Source organism: Planococcus citri, chromosome 4, assembly GCF_950023065.1.
Source record: "Planococcus citri chromosome 4, ihPlaCitr1.1, whole genome shotgun sequence".
NCBI classification, from domain to species: Eukaryota; Metazoa; Arthropoda; class Insecta; order Hemiptera; family Pseudococcidae; genus Planococcus; species Planococcus citri.
Window position 1 is genome coordinate 39,244,716 of NC_088680.1, and position 19,121 is coordinate 39,263,836.

Sequence of the window (19,121 nt, forward strand, 5' to 3'; positions counted from 1 at the left end):
TTTTATCTACCTAATGATTTATTGCGTTTTCATATTCCACTTTTTTTTCGTGAAATGGGTCATTTTCGATTGTTTTTATTTTCAAAATTTGAAAGAAGTGTAAAAAAAAGTCGATAAATTATCTTGACAGAATGTGGTAAAAATTTCAGCTTCCTATAGTCAATAATTATCCCCATCCAACCTCCATCTCTTTCTCTCTCTCCTTTTAAAAAATTCCAACGTTTAATTTGTCATTTTTTCCCAAAATTTTAAGCAATGCAAATTATTAAAAAAAGGAAGAAAAGTGCGATTATTTAAAATTGAGAGAAGAGGTACCTATACCTACATGTGAAATTTGTGTAAAAGTTCATACTTAAGATGTTCCTTCAAATGCAAATAAGTGACTAGCCTACTTTGCAGTCATTTTGAGTGTAACTCTTCGCTGACGAGGGAACCTTTCGAAGCCTCCGTCACCGATTTGAACAGCACCGCAATTCATGTAAAGAGTATGGTCTGAAACTTTACTGACCGAAATTTCAGCTCCCCAAATTGATTTTTCGACCTTTAGTAAATTTTTAAAAATCTAAAACTGAGTATTTTCAAAGATTTATGTTCAAGTTCTTTTTTGAAAAAAATAAGTATTATTCGGAAAAATAATATCAACTCCCTCGAATCGAACTTTCACTTCTTATAGCCATTCTATACAGTCTCCAGCGTATTTTCGATTTCTCCACAGGGCGTGAAAAGTGATTTTCAACAACAAAGGAACCGGTTTCCAGGCGAACACGTCAAGTGTGTTTATGATCAACACTTTTCTTCATTTTTCTTGTTTTTTGGCAAGTAAATGTGTAAAAAAACACACCACAGGAAGTCCACCTGAAAATTGGCTCATCTGTGGATAAAATCGTTACACAGATCGAGAATGAGCTACAACTCGATTTTTGGCTGCTTACGTTAATTTTCACTCTTTCCGGAGAAATTCAAAAATTCTGGACGTATCTATCGAAAGTCACGCTGGAGGCTCCAGAAGAGTTCGAAATGATAAAATTTGGTTTGGGAAGTTGATAGGTAGGTATTGAATCAGAGACTCATTTTTATATTTTTTTCATCGATAAATATAAATTTTATGTGAAAAAAAATTAAAAAAATAAAAAATAATATCAATCGCCAAAAATGGACCATTTTGGATTAAAATCAATTTGGGCAGCTGAAATTTTTGTTTTAGGAGTTTCAGACCATGCTGTCGTATCTTGCAGCTTAAATAACTCTAATTTCCTTGCTCGAGCTGAAACACAAGAATGTAATAAAATAGGTAGGTGAGTATACCCACAGGCAATTTCAAAAAAAAAAAAAAAAAAATGTTATTGAATATTGAGTGGGTACTGGTTCACCTTTGAAAAAAAAGTGCTCTAAAAAGCCCACACTATTCGTAGGTATATAGGTTACTGACAATGAGTAATAAAATTTAACCTAAAATTAAACTACCTACGTAGGTATATGTATTATTTTAACGTAAAGAATGCTGTGCTTCTTCTTCCCAATGAAAAAAATCGCAAAAACTTTTCTCAGTTTACATCCAAATATAAATACCACCGCATCCGTGGATTCTTGAAACCTTGATTTAAAAATAATAATGGTAAGATGACAAAATGCTAATTTCAGCCAGTTTTCTCAACGTCATCGCTGGTTACTGGATTTCAGGTAGGTATTCTACATACAAGAAGAAACGGTAAACTAACAAACGTTATTTACTTATTCCAACTTTTTCTTCGAATAAAATATTTCGATGATTCATTAAGTATTTTTTTTTTCATGCATTGACGTAGCCCTATTTCTTTTTTACTCGACTTGCTTTGGAATTTAGTACATAGAATGAAATTCTGAATGAATCAGCGATGAAAAGTCGATGTCGACGTCTTGAACATCCGATGTCTTTTTCATCCTTTTGCGAGAATTAGGCTACCTAAGTACATACATACAGGGTGCCCAGAAATATCGAGCACCCCTAAAAAGTTTTCTACTAAAATACTTTGGTTGGTCACAGTGAATGATAATAATGATAGCACATGATTGGTTGTTGCACTGGAGAGATAACATTCCACCAATCATATGCATCTATTTCACGTTGCCAACCTATATTTTCAATGAAAAACTTTCTTAGGGGTGCTCGATATTTCTGGGCACCCTGTATATAATATAGCTAGGTAGTAGGTAGCCAACAGAAAACCAATAGGTAGGAAATGGAATTTTCAAACATGAAAAATTAAGCAGGTACCAATTTAATTAGGAGACTTCTCTATCATGAATCTAAAAAGATAACAGGGTTCGGTTTATACACTGCAGTTGACCCCCCCCCCCTCCCGAATCGATTGCCACCATTTTCCAGCCGACTTGGAATTTCCCAAAAAAGAGTCTACTTTTTTCCAGCAAACTCAAATAGAGTTGGTGAGTTAAAAAGTCATTTTTTCACAAGTTGAAAATTTAAAATTTGAAAAAAAAATCCAAAATTGTAAATTTTTGCAACAAATTACTCAAAATCCTTCCACCTCTCAAAGTCGTCTTCCCGCTCTGAATCGATTGCCACCATTTTCAAGCCGATCTGGAGTGACAGGCAAAAGTTGACTTTTCTCCAGTTATACATACTCGTAGGTATTTCAAATCGCTTCAGTGTGAAAATTGGCGATTCCATAATTTTTTCGAGATTGAGATTTCAACTTGTAAAAAAATAGGCACACTTTTCAAACCGTAACCTCGGATTAGCGATTCACCTTTCCTAATTGATTTGGAATGTCGAGATTATGACAGAAGTAGGTAAGACTTTCTTGCAACTTTTTGGTAAAAAAAGTAACTTTTTAAAAAAATACTGGCAAAAGGTAAGACTTTGACAATTTTTATGAAAATGGTGAGGCTTTTTTGCAATTTTGGACAGTGTTGTTTCTGGTCAAAAATTGCTTAAAATTGTCGTTTGTTCACAAAAAATCTTAATACGGTCCTCTTTTTTTCAAAGATTGACGAAAAGTTTCGCACTTCTGCTCAGAATTACGAAAAAGCCTTGCCTTTCTACTAAAATTGTCGAAGTCTCGCATTTTGCCAAAATTTTCAAAAAAGGTCACTTTTTTACCAAAAAGTTTCAAAAAAGTGAGTAAGTATCACTTTTTGCCAATAATTTCCACAAAATCTTAAATTTTTGTTTTATGCTAAATTTGTTTAAAAATCTATCTTTTCCAAAAGTTACTGATTAAGATTCACTTTTTTTTCAGAAAATTTCCAAAAAAAATGGTCTGCCTTTACCAAAATGGTTAAAATCTCTTTTTTGTTAAAAATTGTCAAAAATTAACACGTTTAGACAAAAAATTATCAAAAAAATTTCGCTTTAAAATTAAAAAGTTGCGAAATAGCCTCAATTTCATGACAAAAATTTGGAATGAATATCATTTTTTTTGCCAGTTAATTGCAAAAAAGTCTTCCTTTTTAGATTTCATTTGAAATGTTTATTGTTTCATTTTTTTAATCATTTTTTAATTAAAATTTTCTGGCTTTTTTTGATTTGTTTTCTACTTTAAAGTATTTTGATCGCATGTTGTAACTTTTTTGGTTACAAAATTCACTACTTTTTAGGAAAAAAAAAATGATAACGAACTCTGTAAATTCCTGCCCATTGAATCCCCAACTTGTATGTCAATGCGCAGCCACAACTCTAGCTGAAGAAATTCACAACCCGTCATGCCTAATTGAGTTGAAATTTGTTCAATTGGAAGAGCATGTCACCAGACCTCAGATCCGAATTTTCGGAAAAGATGAAAAAGTGAATAAGTACCTATTTTTGAAGTAGAGTCACGATTTCGAAAAATTGAATTTCTCAAAACTGAAAATTTTGAAAAAATAATCAAAAGTAGCCCTGAATTCATGCCTTCAAAAATAGGTACCACTATCGTCGATCATGTCAAAATTGAGCATCCAAATGTAAGCCTAATTAAAACGAATTTGACTGTAGCTAATAACGAGATCATCGAAAAGGAGCTTTTCAAACAAATTTGAACATTTGAAAACCAAAATACACAGAAATGATTGGTTTTGGTATCGATAAAATGACCTATCAATCAATACGGAATAATCGAGCCAAGCTATTATTTTTAAAAAAAAATAGGTAACTCTTAAAAAACCTGTAATTGCATTGTATTTAATAAAGCGCAAAATACAGAGCAGTCTCCAGCGTTTAGTTTCAAATTGCATTTTCTCGAAGGTATGGTTTCTTAATTAAAATCAACCACATACGCTATTGTAAAGCGCTAATATTTCCTCGTTCGATATTATCTTTCACAAGCAATATTGTGAAACCATTCGACTTCTCAGTCGATCCAAGTCGCATATAATTACCTCGGCGAAATATCGCAGAAACCTTAAAATCTGCTTTATATGTACTAGGTTTGACGATACGAATAAAAATCTTATAAACATCGACGACGACGACGCAGCAAAATGGGGGGAAGAAATAAGTAAATATTCATGTAACACGAAGTACGTTTAATTATATTGAAAATAAAATCAATAAACTATGCATGATGTAGTCTATATAGGTAGGTAAAATATTATCTCAGAGTTATACGACGAGTCATTCAAGCGGACGATGATTTAGTGTAAGCTACTCCTTTATCGAAAGGGTACTTTTCGTTGGTTTGTAAGAAATATTTGCCTCGAACGCTGCAACAATGGTACAAAAAAAAGGGTATTAATAGATGGATAATTATTTTTAAACTGTTTGGAGGTTTAACAATAAAATATTGCTTACTTCTTTTCGACGTATTCTCCCATATGGGCTTCAGGTTGTTGATTGTCGCATTGGCCAGACAACAGTTTGGAGTACGATTCGCATTTGATAGCTGGGAATTTCTTAGGAGATACCAAAGATTCGGCGAAGAAACGGTAAGCTAAGACATGTCCACAGATCATCCTTTCTGCAATAGCAAATTATCGTTGTTTCGTAAGAATAATTTGTTTTTATCAATACACGTAGGTAGGTGAAAATATCACGTATAATTTACCCATTTCATCAGATTTTTGGTTGCATCTGCCTTGGTATTTGGTTAAACCACCATTCGGGTAGAAAGTTACGTCTCCGATTTCGTTGTCGAAACTCAAAGATGGCAAAGAGGTGACAATAACGTCGATGAATTTAGCATCTCCTCCGGTCAATTTACCAACACCAGGTCTGGCAATTTCACTCAAACGGACTGGGTCCAAGGCTGCAAAATTCACAAATTTTAACATAATGCTTTTACTCAAAAATCATAATTATGTATTAGGTACCTATTTAAACTTACCAGTGATACGAGCTGGCAAATGGGGAGCCATTAATCGGCCGGCAATACCAGCGATATGGGCTCCATGACTGAATCCGATCAAGTGCATTTTTTGGCCGCTGTGTCCAATGCTAATCATTTGTCTCAACATGTAAGATAAACTTTCACCGACGAAAGGAGTTACGTGGGTGCTGGTGGTTTCGATGCTGCATTTTTTGGCGTAAAGACCCCAGTCGGCCACTAACACGTCGACGTTTTGGGCGTACAAATAATCTGAAAGTGAAAAAAAATGATGGAATTTTGGCGAATGTGTTTTAATATGGTGATGAATCGTTTTCGACATGAGCGAATTTTATACGTGATACGTACCACGAACTAGAGAAATGGTCCAGTCAGCGTTTTTCTTCCATGGGTGGACGATGACTTTCAATTGTTTTTTTACATTCAAAGCGGATTCCTCAAGTTTCTGGGAGTTGTTCGATTCGATTCTTTCACCATAGGGTTTCTCTCTGTTGTGAGAAAAATGACAAAACAAAATAAATTAACGAAACGTTTCCATTACAAATATATCTACTTATGTCAAAAAATGATTCGAATTCATCAAACTCACAATGTTCAGAATTCACGAATTAGTTTTGATTTATTTTTTAGACATTTTAAAAATATATTACAGAATAACTAACACGAATAGGTAAACATGGCGAATCAGCCCCCAGACTAAAATTCTGCAATCAACTAAGTACTGGAAATTGATCTTGATCATTTAAAACAACTGTAATCAAATTTTTCAATCGCTGCCTCATCCCTCATACCTCCAAAGGGGGGTAAATCGTACTTCATAATAAAAATTCACACACTTGTTCATTTCCAACCAAAATTTCTAAAACACTCAGAAACAACTGGAAACTTTCAAGGTTCAATTGGGTATACCCTTTGAAAATTAAAAAAAAAATATCTTTAAGCAAAATGTGAAGAAACAAATTTTTTGCCAAGGATCGAAATTTTCAAAGTCAGACTCACGTTTTAGTGGATTGAAATCGGAAACCTGCACAGGATGTTGACTAAATTCACAGAGATAGTATAATATGAGAAAAAAGTGTCCCATAAAAATTTTTAGGTGTCTAGGTCAACAGAAAGAGGAACTATGTGTCCTCGAAATGGGACCATTTTTGATAAAACTTTTTTTTCTAATCACATCCTACATGACTTTGTGGGGGGAATCGCACTCCCCTTCCTTCAATCTTTCAAAAAACATGTGGTTTGAGATTCTACATCTCCCTGAAGTTGAAGCAACAAGGACGGATTTTTTAATGAAAAAAAAAAATGAGAGAACTTGATTTCAATTTCTAAAATTTGACCAATCGAACTAGACCCATCATTCGACCATCTGAGTTGAAATATTAGAGTTTTCGTTTCTCTTGAATTGAAAATGTTTTAAAATTGACTAGCGAAATATTGATTTTTTAAAAATAAATTATAATTTTCTAAATTCACCGAATGAAAATGAATTTTGCAAGATCCCCCCTCCCTCTTCTCATCATTAAAAAAATTATTTTGTCATGTAAAAATAAAGTCAAATTTAAAATGCACCAGCCAGAAAATTTGAAAATTGACAGTTTCGGACAAAAGTTGAAAAATTCTCGAAGTGTCCCTCTCTAAAGTAGTTATTAATTTTTTTTCAATTCAAGTTTTCTCAATTCATTCAAATGAAGGAAAATTCGACTGAAAGTTAAAACATGTAAGTAGATAATTTTTGGGAAATTCTTCTTCTCCTTTCCCATGTATTTTTTAAAATGGTCTGCCTTCTGCCAATGTAAAAGGTTTAAAAAATTTTGAAAATATTTTTTTAACGAATCATACAGCATGATTTCCTGGCAAAATTACCTGCCCTAGTTTAATCTGCAACTTGTTTTTTTTTTAACCAAAATATTAACGAATTCAATAAAATATGAAAAAATTTGAAATTGGTCGTTTCAAATGGAGAAAATTTTCAAAAAAATGATTTTTTTTTATCAGCTGAAAAATAATTTTAAAATTTTTATGAAAATTTTAATGTAACAAACGTATTTTCATAAATAGTCTAAAAATCATTTGTCTAAATCTGAATAAATTTACGAAAAACTCATTGAAAAAATTTAAGGCAAAAAATGTTCCCAATATTAAGAAAAATTTTTGAAGTAAATGGATGAAGCAGCCCATCCATCAAAATATCTACTCAAGTGTCTAGACAATTTGATCGATTGCTACCTCATGAAAAAAATGATTACAACAGTCAAATCACCCAGAAAATTCAACGTGAAAAAATAAATCAAAAATTCGAGGGATTCGAACTTTTAAAAAAAAATCAAAAACCGTACGAAGCATTTTTGATTCATACCTAACAAATTAAATAAAATGTTCGTAACATTTCCTAATTTTAATGAAAATGCGAGACTAATCAGTTTACCTGGTGTACAAGTAGTATTTAATGTCGCTTTCATTCAGGTAAACACATTCTTCGCTCGGCGTAGTAGAATCACGATCGTAGGATTGTAAACCTTGCAGGAATTGTACTCCGTTGATTTGATTTTCTTGCGGACCAGTTTCACCTCCTGTACTTGAATCAGTGGCTGGATCACTGGTTGGATCACTGGCTACAAAAAATTAGTTTCGATACAAACAAAAAATTTTAAAACCCATACACTTCTTTTTGGGTATGTAGGTACCAAAAATGATAATTCTTCTTACCGAAGGCGCAAGCCACCAGCGCGGAAAGAATCAACACACGTTTCAACATTTTTTTCGTTCACGCTGTCACAATGTTTAAGACAATCTGATACCTATATTTTGATAAATTTGCAATTTATATAGAAATATTGGCGTCGAAAGGATGCGCTTTTTTTTTTTTATCTTAAACATGACGTCGAGTGTAATATTCTTCGATAAACTACAACAACATTAATTATTGATAATACTAAGTATGATCTTTCCCCCTGTCATTAACATAGGCTATCAATTTTAATACACGTGTTGTATCAAAGTATTTTTGCATCGCTACAGCTTCCGCTTTATTGAAGTGCATTTCATATTTTTATCGCTCAGCTTGAAGGTAGATAGTTGGTGATACTGATTCCATAGGTACGTAAATGTATTTAGCAGTGCCTTTGATATTCCGACATATCGTGCAAAACTCCGTTGTAACGTGTGGGTAACTAAAAAAAAAAAAGACACGCAGAATGAATTTTTAAATTCGACTAGATATTTCCCAAAATAAACTCACCTAATTAAACATTCACCGCGTCATCTCAGAAAATTTTCAATGTAGCCCTTTTGCTGGAATGTTTGTGCACTTAAGGTTTACCTACCTTAACCTTTATCTTACTTACCTACATTTTTTTCTAAACGTCTGTAGCGTGACTATAAAAATCATACTGACAGTCCACATAATAAATACTACGTGTGTAGGAAAAAATGTGTAATTTTAATTTTTAATTTCAAAATTCTCAAAACGAGCTATTCAAAGATGATATCGTACTCACTAAGTCTTATTGAAAAAAGTTTTCAATTGCGATGCCGCTAGAAATTCAAATTGAAAGATAGTTACCTTGAATCATTTGTACTGACTAAAAACTTTCACTTACACACTACGAGTATATTTTATATCATTTGACCGAAAAAGGCGCGATATTGAGCAAAAATCAAAATGATGATTAGAAAAATTGATTTTCTATTTATGGATTCAAAATCTTATCCCCCCTCCCCCCAGTGCTTAAAAATGTGTGTCTCTTTAAAAACGAATTAAGTATTAAAAAATCGCATCACAATTAGGTATCAAACAGCAAAGTATTTTCACACGACACTTTAATCGCGTATAAGAGATATAGGTAATTAGTAGGTACACACTTTTAAAAAAATCTGGAAAAATTGAAAGATAGATATTGATGAAAATTTATGAAATATAATGAGAATTTGGTGAGTTTTTCGAAATTCCGAAATATTAAGAGAACAAAGTTTAAAATTTGGCCCTAGCGAGGGCGTTTTTTCGGGAATTACACTTAAAAAATAGTGGTTTTTAAAAAAATGTTAGGCACAATTTACAAGTTTTGGAGTTGTCAGTTCGCCATTGGACATTCAAAATTGCTAATTTACCTATTTTTACCCACTTCCATTATTTTGCAGAATGAATTTCGACTTTCTATCTCCGTTTGATGAAATTTTGGGGAAATTTCAAGTTTCAAAAATCTACTGATGGCTCCAGTAATTTTCAAAAAATTGCTGGAGACTCCAACACGACTTGAAATCCCCCTGCAGTTGACTTCGTAGCGTATTGAAATTAGTTTGCAGAGTAAATTTCGGCTATCCAACTCCATCTGATATTTTGTGGAAATTTCGAGTTCCAAAAATGTGCTGGAGGCTCCAGAACTGCTCAAAATGGTTTGAAACAGTTTCCAATCGATTTGGTATGTCGAAAATAGGGTATATCCCAAATTTCAGCTTTCTTGGTCAATTTGGTAAAATTTTGATTTTTCCCACGTTTTTAGCCAAAATTTGATTTTCAGAAATTCACCAAAAATCGAAAAACGCACTTTAGCACTTGAAATTTTTACAGGTGATAAATTTTTGCCTGGTCTTTCGATCTACCCTTGTACGGTTTGAAAAATTTTGTGCAAGTCCTATCTCGGAACGCAAAATCTCCGATTTCGGCTGGCCTAGCTGTCAATCAAAATGACCGCCATTTTGTAAGTAGGGCAACTTTTTTTTTTGAGTACAAGGGTTAGAAATGTTCCTTAGGACTCCCCCTTAAAGAAAAAAGTAAGCAAGCTCCCCAACTCCCGGGGGTGGGTCGGCGATTTTTTTAAATTTTTCCTGTGGAAAGATTTTCCAAAGGGATGACCGCAATGGCGCAAATCGCAGCCCTACAGCCCTTTTTTAAAGGCTGCTAGGTGTCAAAACTTTTCAATTAACTTGAAATATCATCCGTTTGAACTCATCACAAAAAAATCAAAATTCAGAGCGAATTGAAAAAATAAACGATGTTTAATTTTTTTGCTATGAGTGTAACTTTTATCAACTTTTTCTTGAAATACGTCAGAAAGAGGTCAAAATTACACTACTGAATAAATTTAGACTTTTTTTGATGTTTGGAACTGAAAATTGAATTTTTTTCAATTTTTATAATCAAAGTTTGCGAAAAAATGCGATTTTTTGATTAAAAACATGAAAAAATGTTTTGATTGGTGAAGTTGACCCATTTCACCCCTATTTTTACGTATCTGTTGAAAAAGATGAAAAACCCCTTTCACTTGATGAAAATCGAAAAAAATCAATTTTCAATTTCAAACATCAAAAAAAGTTTGAATTTATTCCGCTGTCTTATTTTGACCTCTTTCTGACGTGCTTCATGAAAAAGTTGATAAAAATTACACGCACAACAAAAAAATGAAAATTCGTTCATTTTTTTAATCTTTTCGAATTTTGATTTTTTTGTGAGAAGTTCATTTCATCGAGTGAAAGGGTTTTTTCATCTTTTTCAACAGATACGTAAAAATAGGGGTCAAATGGGTCAACTTCACCAATCAAAACATTTTTTCATGTTTTTAATCAAAAAATCGCATTTTTTCGCAAATTTTGATTTTTTTTTAATCGACTTTGCAACATGTTACCATCCCAATTTTTTAATATGTTGTTCAGCATGAAAAGTTGTCCATAATAATATTTTTTTTCCGAATTTTTGAGAGTCGGCACGACATGAAAACTACGTTTCAAAACTTTTTGAGCTAATTTTTTGTACGAAAAAAGGTGGCAACGCTGATTTTTATGATATCACCAAAAAGCCTTTCAAACCCCCTAACAATTAGAAAAAGTTCCATTTTGGTAGGTATCGCGGTTATCGAGTGTAATCCACTGCTGAAATGGATGATATTTCAAGTTCACTGAAAAATTTGACACCCCCTAGCAGCCTTTAAAAAAGGGCTAGAAGGCTGCGATTTGCACCATTGGTCATCCCTTTGGAAGGTCTTTCCACAGAAAAATTTTTAAATAAGTCGCCGCCCTTCTACCAGTTCTTGGTTAAATTGACGTGGAATGACCCTGATCAAAAAACACACTTGAGGAATCCGCCTTTGAATCGGCTTAGATGATGTGGATAAACTCGTTGAACGAGTCAAGTACATGACATAATTATTCGGCTTGGCTGCTCAAGTTGATATTCACGCCATCTGGAGCAAATTCAAAATTCTGGAGAAATCAAAAATTGCATTAGAGGCTCCAGAATGGCTGAAAATAATGAAATTCGGATTCGGGGGTTTGATTTTAGCTTCAGGACTGATTTCTATATCATTTTTACTTACCTATTGAGTACTTGCGATTTTTTTTTAAAAGCACGAATTTCTGAAAAATGGTCAATTTTGGATTTTGAAAAATTCGCCAAAAATCGAAAAATGAATTTAAGGCGTTGAACCATGATCTTTCTAAAAATCTCAGTCCCGTTCAAATCGGAGGCAGACATCTCGAAGGGTTTCCTCGTGAATAAAGGCACGAAAAAAAACTATCCTTAAAGTATATTTCAAGTCTCAAAAAGAGAATTGTAATTAAAAGGTTACCAAGCTATTATACGAGCTCATAATGAACGTCTTGTGTATGTAGAGTATGTACATTATTATATGATTATTGATTTGACCGATCTTGATGATGATTGAGTATGTTTTACGTAGTTATAGAAAATAATTTGAAATTTTGAAAATTAAAAGTGGTCCTATTACATATAAACATAGAAGTTCCTGTTCTTGAAAAGTCCGCTTGGTCAAAATTTATCGGGACGGGAGGGAATTCGATCTAAGGAAAAAATCAACAACATACAATACAGCAAAGCAAAAAAATTTGAACTTTGAAGTTGCTTTTGTAAAATTTGTAAAAATTCTCATATACCTAAGTACATATATATTGAGTAGGATTGCTTGAAAAATTCTAAATCAAGGTGGCCATAGCTTTGTTCTTTTCGCACAAATTTACTGCACTAGTGTACACTGGTGTAGAAAGTGTAGGATTTTTGTTCTTTTCATTTTTTTTTTACACTAGTGCAGGCAAGTTTGTGTTCTATTCAGTCGGGTGTACTCTGGTGTAATGCATTGGTGTAGTTGGTGCATACACCATCTACTCCTGCTCTGGAGGAGGAGTAGATGGTGTACACCATGCACACTGAAATTCAATTGATTGTTGATGATAACTGTTTGCGTTTGTGTTCAAATGTGAATTAATTTATTGAAGAAAAGTTGTAAATGGAGAGTGAAATTGTAAAAAAGCTCATTTCATTCTATTTACAAACTATCGGAAGTGATGATGATAACAAAAATGGGATGAAAAAAACATCACCAAATAAATGTTACACCACCACATACACTGGTGTGAGTGGTGCATGAGTGGAGTACACCACCTACTCCAGTGTAATACACCAAGCTACACTAGTGTAAAAAATAATTGCGAAAAGAACAAAGCTCATATTAGGCGCACCTACTTTAATTTGATGTAAGTACACGTCTACTAAAAAGAAAACAGAATTGAAGAAGCCACGGAATAACGAAAAGAATTTTTTCACACTTTCATGCTCTTTCATCTGAAACAGATCTGATGCAGGGTGAAAAACACCCATTCCAACACGCGTTAATATAGCTTAATTACATAGATGCCCTTGAACATGAAAAAAGCCTCGGTACCCTCAAGTAGAAAGAAGTCGAGCACGATAAAATATTCACGTTTGTTTTTTCCTCTCCATTCGTATAAAATGTCGACTTCCTTTCTTACAACAGTAGAAAAATTTCGAGCTGTCCAGGTCTGACAGATATATTCTTTGTTCTTTGAATATTTCATGTTGCGAATTAGATATGGGCCTACGGCGGAAGTTCTAGGCAGGTAAGCAAAGAAAATGGGTATAGGCTCGAAGATACCGTCAACGTCAAATTTGCCTCTACCTATGCCAACGACCATCTTGTAAGAAAACCGATGCAAAATAAGTTATATTATTTTATCGTAACGAGATAATTATCGAAAGCTCGTTTTCTTCACTTTTTAATGACTTATTAGCGGAATTGTTTTGATGAGCGGATTGCATAATTAAACACGTGTGCTTGTGGTGTTTATCTCGTCGAATGACATAAGATTTCTGCGGATTGATTTCACTTTACCGAGAACTCTATATGCAGACATTATTATGTTTGCGATGATAGTTTTCTTTTTTTATTCTTTTTTTTTCTCTTTGGAATGATTATCTTGGCATAATTGCCTTTTCGAAAGAAGACGAGTTATTTTTTTTTTTAGAAATTTCTTGGAAAAAATACGCTTTGCCGGCGTGAAAATTAATGATTTTATTTTATTCGTCTGCGTTGAATGTCATCGTTGAAGGAATGTTCAACACTTGCACTCTGAAAAATTGGAAAATGTAGGTACCTACTTTTCAACTCGAAATGAACCGTAACAGGGAACAGTATTTTCTCAGTTTATCCCCTCCCCACCAGCACCATTTTTACATCGATTACAAACAAATCGTGATTTCTGAAAAATAATTTTTGTCAAATAAAAAAGGAAGAGTGATCGAATTGAAAATTTTCTAATCATTAAAAATATTCGTGGTCTTTTACCGATAATATATTTTTTATCAAACACACTATAGATGAACATTTTGGTGGCCAGTGGTACCAAATTTACTCAAATTTCAAGAAATCGAGAAAAATGGTCAAGATGAGTAATATTCGAAAAAAATATATTTTCAAAATACAAATTTACTAACCCAAAAATAAGCGATTTGAAAATTTTCGTAGAATCTTAAATTCTATCTTTTGGATGTGGCCCATTTTTTCCAAAACAGGTTATGCAAGGGCTAGAGCGAAAACAACGACGATTTTTTTGAAAATGCCCCCCACTTCGAGGATTTGCGATTCACCCCACTCTTATGTACCTCTACCCTATACAATATTATACCATCCTATTTTAGTATCTCGCAATATCAGAATGCCCTTGGATTTTTCTCGACGTCTCCAATTCAAAGGTAATCGGAATTTTTGTGAAAATTGCGTTTTGAACAAGTCGATGAAAGAGATTGTTCGAAGTTTTATTCAGATGAAGAAGATCCAAAGCGTACAAATTCGAGGATCTCATCACTGGCTATACAATTTTAATACCGACCTAATAAATTTCGGAATAAAAATATGTTCGTTTTACTGTCCAGTGTCCACACCACCTCGCATAGAACCTATTTTTTATCGAATATAGTTTTTACGTACGAGTAATTTGCAACCACATCCACGCCTTTTTCATCTCTTAAAGAAATTCTGCGCACATACATCGAAAGTTGTACATCCTAAATACCTACATCTATATGGTATTGAATCAGCGAACTTTCCGCATTTCGTTATTTTTTTATTTGCTTATTCGTACGAATCATGTGTAGCACACAATATGGACATAATATCGTGGTTTTATTTTACTAGTAGATATTTTTTATGATTGGAATTATTTTTTGTCACGAAGTTACAAAACGAAATTTCTGTCAATTTACGTTTTGATTAGTATAACAATAAGGATATTGTTATTCCACATATCTACACTACCATATACGCGTTCGATCTTTGGTATTCTAAAATTAAATTTATATTCGATAGTAAAGGCGCTAAAAATAATACCTCCCTACTTCGAAATTACGAATGCATCCGGCTTCTTTATATTTTACCACAGTCAACTGGTTCGTAGGCGTTTAGTATTGGAATTTGGGTTCGAATTTAATCGATATCGTTTCATTTACATTTTACAACAATAAACTATCGTCTGAAGTACTCAACAAAAACATAATTACACAGTCAATTCGTTTTAGTCTACGCTTCATCGAACGATAATTTAGAAATAGGGGTGAAAAAGATGCCTTTGTCGTTTTATCGAAAAGAATTCAGTTTCACAGGTTGTGTGAAATTTGCAGTAAAAAAAAGTCGATCGGATTTTGTCTCTCTTGAAACCGTTATCTTCTGTCTTTTAAGAATCAGAAGTTGCATGAGTCATATGGCACCCTATAGAACAGTCAGTCCTAAAAATGCTACAAGTGGGTATACTAAGTACCTACCTACATATAAAGAAAAAGGTAACGAAATTGCTGCCTAAAATATTTGGGTGTATGTTCTCATGATTTTCTATGCCGAAATGAAAGTGAAGAAAGGAAATCCTACAATAAATAATTCGATGATGAATGAAACGATTCAATTTTTTAGCATGACGCACTTCTGTTTCTCTTTTCATACACGCGTATGTTAAAATTGGTATAGAGATTCAATCAGATATACGACATCTTCATTGTAAAAATGACTCATTGGTGTGTTTTTTGAGCAATGATTGAGAAAAAAATAATATTTTATTCAACCTGTGGCGTACACAAGATATCAGGAGAATTCCGGTTAATGAAAAGGGCGTGTATTGGTGACATGGTATCACTGTAAATGAATTTAAAAAATTATGTTAAATAAGTTGCCTACGTATTGTGTTTGCGGTAAATACGAATTGTTATATTTTAGTGGAGAATGAATCCAACTGACTAAAAATACTCTTCAGCTGACATTTTTGTGGCATTCAAAATTCAGTTGATTTCTCGAACCTAGATATGGGTATAAAAAGTCAAAAAACACATTATTTTGGAGTTTTGGAGTCACACAATACGTATAAAATTTTATTATGAATTTTCAAGCAAAAATCATATTTATGATTTGAAACTTTCATCTCAGAAGAGACCTGACACTTATGTTTTTTGAAAAATTTCCAAAACATGTTCAATTCAAAATTGGCTCGTGATTTTTGAAATTTTCAATTTTATTCAAGAGTCGCTCCACCTTTCAAAATGGGTTCAAATTTTCTGAGAATTTCGAGACTAAAATTGATTAAGTTTCGCGGAGTGTCAGCTGTCAGCCCATCAGAATCAGAATCTTCTTCTTCATGGCTTTTTCGCAATCCACTACTAGATTAAAGTCTCCCCCAGCTCCTTCCATAATCTCATACTTTAGGCCCCCTTCCACCAATCCGTATATTGATCCATTTCGATGTGCTTCATGAAAAATTGTCAACACATGTTCGAAAATCCTGAGAATCATGAGCCGATTCTGGGCTCAAAATTCTTCACAAATGCTCAGAAAACATTTTCGCTAAAGAAATTCGGGTGAAATTTTGACCCATTTCGATAGGTTACATGGCACTTTGTCAAAAATTCGAATAATCATGAGCCATGAGCCAATCTTGAAGTCAACATTTTTCAGTAACGTTCAAAAAACATTTTCTTCGCAAAATATTTGAATTTTTAGCGAAATTTCAACCCTACCTAACTGGTTATGAGAATTCCAAAATAAAAAAATAAAAAAAAATAGGTACTTACTTAATTTACATTTTTCAAGTTTAAAAATGAACTTTTTAAACATTTTCATGTATCTACTTAAGTATCAACCTGTTTTCAAATCCAATTAAAAGTTGAAATTTTTAAAAATTTTGAAATAGACTTTTTTACTATCTATTTGTTTTGTTCTATGATCAGCATATGTGACCGTCCGCGATAAAACCGACCATCCGTCGCAAAAAATCGAAAAATTTTTTTTCGCGAATTTTTGTTCCCTAAACCATTTGAGGCCCAAAAATAGGCGAAAAAACATTTTCGATTTTTTGCGACGGATGGTCGGTTTTATCGCGGACGGTCACATATATTCCTTGAAAATGTTGATGTGCATATTACGTAGGTATTGAAATTAAAATTTTGTTTTTTTTGGAAGGGGGGATGGTTAAATTCAAGTGACCGCTTACAGTGATTTTTTTGAAAATTGAACATTTTTGGATTCAGCTTCAACATTTTTGTTTTTTAAAATTAGTCCTGCTTGGATTTGTTTGTGATAATTTGGTTTGAAGTACATACCATTACGTATTTTGTATTGAATTTTTTCTTGTTGAAATTCGAGATGACTGTAGAGAAGTTTTTTTTATAGAAAATTCAAAAATGAAGTACACGTCATTTTGGTTTAAAATATTTAAAATTATAAATACTTATAACTTTTATTTCGCATTTTTTTCCTAATTCGAGTGAGTACGGTGAATTTAAATTACAAATATGTATTTTAAAGATGTGTACTTTACCTCGCAAATTATTTTGCATTTGTTTTTATTTATTTATTTTTATTTCAGTGACTGTAGTGAATTTTGTTTGAAATTGGAAAATACGTAATATGTAATTAAATAATATTTTGAATTCATTTCAAATTTTCAAAAATAAAAAAAATATAAACTTATATGAAATTTGGCCAGATGGATTATTTTTCAAATTCTGAAAAAAGTATGGTGTACAAAGTTGGTCTAGATGAAATTTTAGACATTTTGATTACTTGACCTTGAAACATTGATTGAATAACCTCGATGGGGGGGGGGGGGGTTCAAAGTCTGACCCCGAGTTCAGCGTCCATCGCCGTGGCCATTTTTCAGATTTTTTTTACCATGCTCAAAATATTTTTGATGGAGATGAGTGGCTACCTGGCTACATTCAAAATTTTAAATACGTATCGAAATTATCCGGTCTAAAATTGAAAATGGAGTGAAATTAGATCATGTCTCACATTCAATATCCATCACCATGGCGCAATATTTTCGTAGTTAAACCTTATATTTTCATCTGAAAACAAATAAAATATATTCGATGGACAAGTACTACTATATTATAATATCAATACATGGAACTTTACCAGAAAACATTTTCTAATTTCCATATTTTAAAGATTTTCACAATTTTTTCCTACACTGATGGTGTCCTCGCCGAGAACATTTTATGTCCAAGATGAGGACAATGGAGGTGTTGAAAATTTTAAAATTACTTATGAATGATGTTGGGGAAATATTTTCTTATGAATTTTCATGTACCTATGGTACTATACTTTTAGTCATCGAATGTACAATTATTTTCTTTGCTATCAAATCAAAATATCAGTTCTAACAGCAAAAAAATCCATCACGACGATAGAAATTTTTACGCCGTGGTCCCAAAATCTTTAAACTCCCTCCCCCTTCCTGGGGATATTAATTGAGGGAAATATTAAAAATGGGGCCAGAGGCATGTACATTAATATGTTTATATTAAAAAAATTTGATTTCTTGTTTTTGTGTGTTTTTTGTTTTTTTTTTGTATTGAAATATGCCACTTTTTTGAGAATTATCCACTAGTAGATGTTCATTTTTAGTAAGTACTTTTTGAAATTCCGCCAAAAAGAGGTTATTTTGAGACCCCTCCCCCTCTATTCCTCAACCAAATTGTTGGGAAAAGTGAATTTTTGCACTAGTTGGTGGTAAATATATCAAATAATGCTACGTGTAATGATTTTCGCCGTTTACCACTACTTCCTGAGAACTCGACACAATGCAAATGTTTAAATGCGATTAAATCGAAATCAATTTTGTGGCATTTAGCGCACTTTGAACTTTGCCAAACACATTAAAAAGGAAGTAAGTACCTACCTAAGTAGCTTATTATTTTTACAAACTACATACATATATTTTTCAAAAATAACTATTCCGCAAATAAAAAGATTTTCATACGGTGTTTTTCATCGCGAGATGCTCTTACTCGTATTTTCTTGCGAAAAAATAATGGGTGTATTTGCGGTCTCAAGTATGGAGATATTTATGGGTTTGAGGGGTTTTAAGTCTGCATGTGTTTACCATGTCTTGTGTGTCCTGTTTTCTTTCTCATCTTCACCAACTCAACGTTATCTTTCTTCTTGCTATGGCATGAAGTCTTCAGAATGTTGTCATGCAAAATGTACTGTAGCAGAGATAGCTTAGTGCAGTACTATACTATAGGTGTATACA

The 19,121-nt window shown here is 32.9% G+C and overlaps 1 protein-coding gene across 1 annotated transcript; it reads right to left on the reverse strand.

Moving 5' to 3' along the window:
• Nucleotides 1-4,488: 4,488 nt before the first annotated feature.
• On the reverse strand, nucleotides 4,489-8,167 carry LOC135843077 (inactive pancreatic lipase-related protein 1-like). The gene is made up of 7 exons (XM_065360823.1): nucleotides 8,007-8,167; nucleotides 7,726-7,912; nucleotides 5,649-5,788; nucleotides 5,301-5,552; nucleotides 5,022-5,222; nucleotides 4,769-4,934; nucleotides 4,489-4,680 (listed from the first exon to the last, which is right to left on the reverse strand). The coding sequence occupies exons 1-7, from the start codon at nucleotides 8,053-8,055 to the stop codon at nucleotides 4,596-4,598; spliced, it is 1,080 nt and encodes a 359-aa protein (XP_065216895.1). The 5' UTR covers nucleotides 8,056-8,167; the 3' UTR covers nucleotides 4,489-4,595.
• Nucleotides 8,168-19,121: the final 10,954 nt, after the last annotated feature.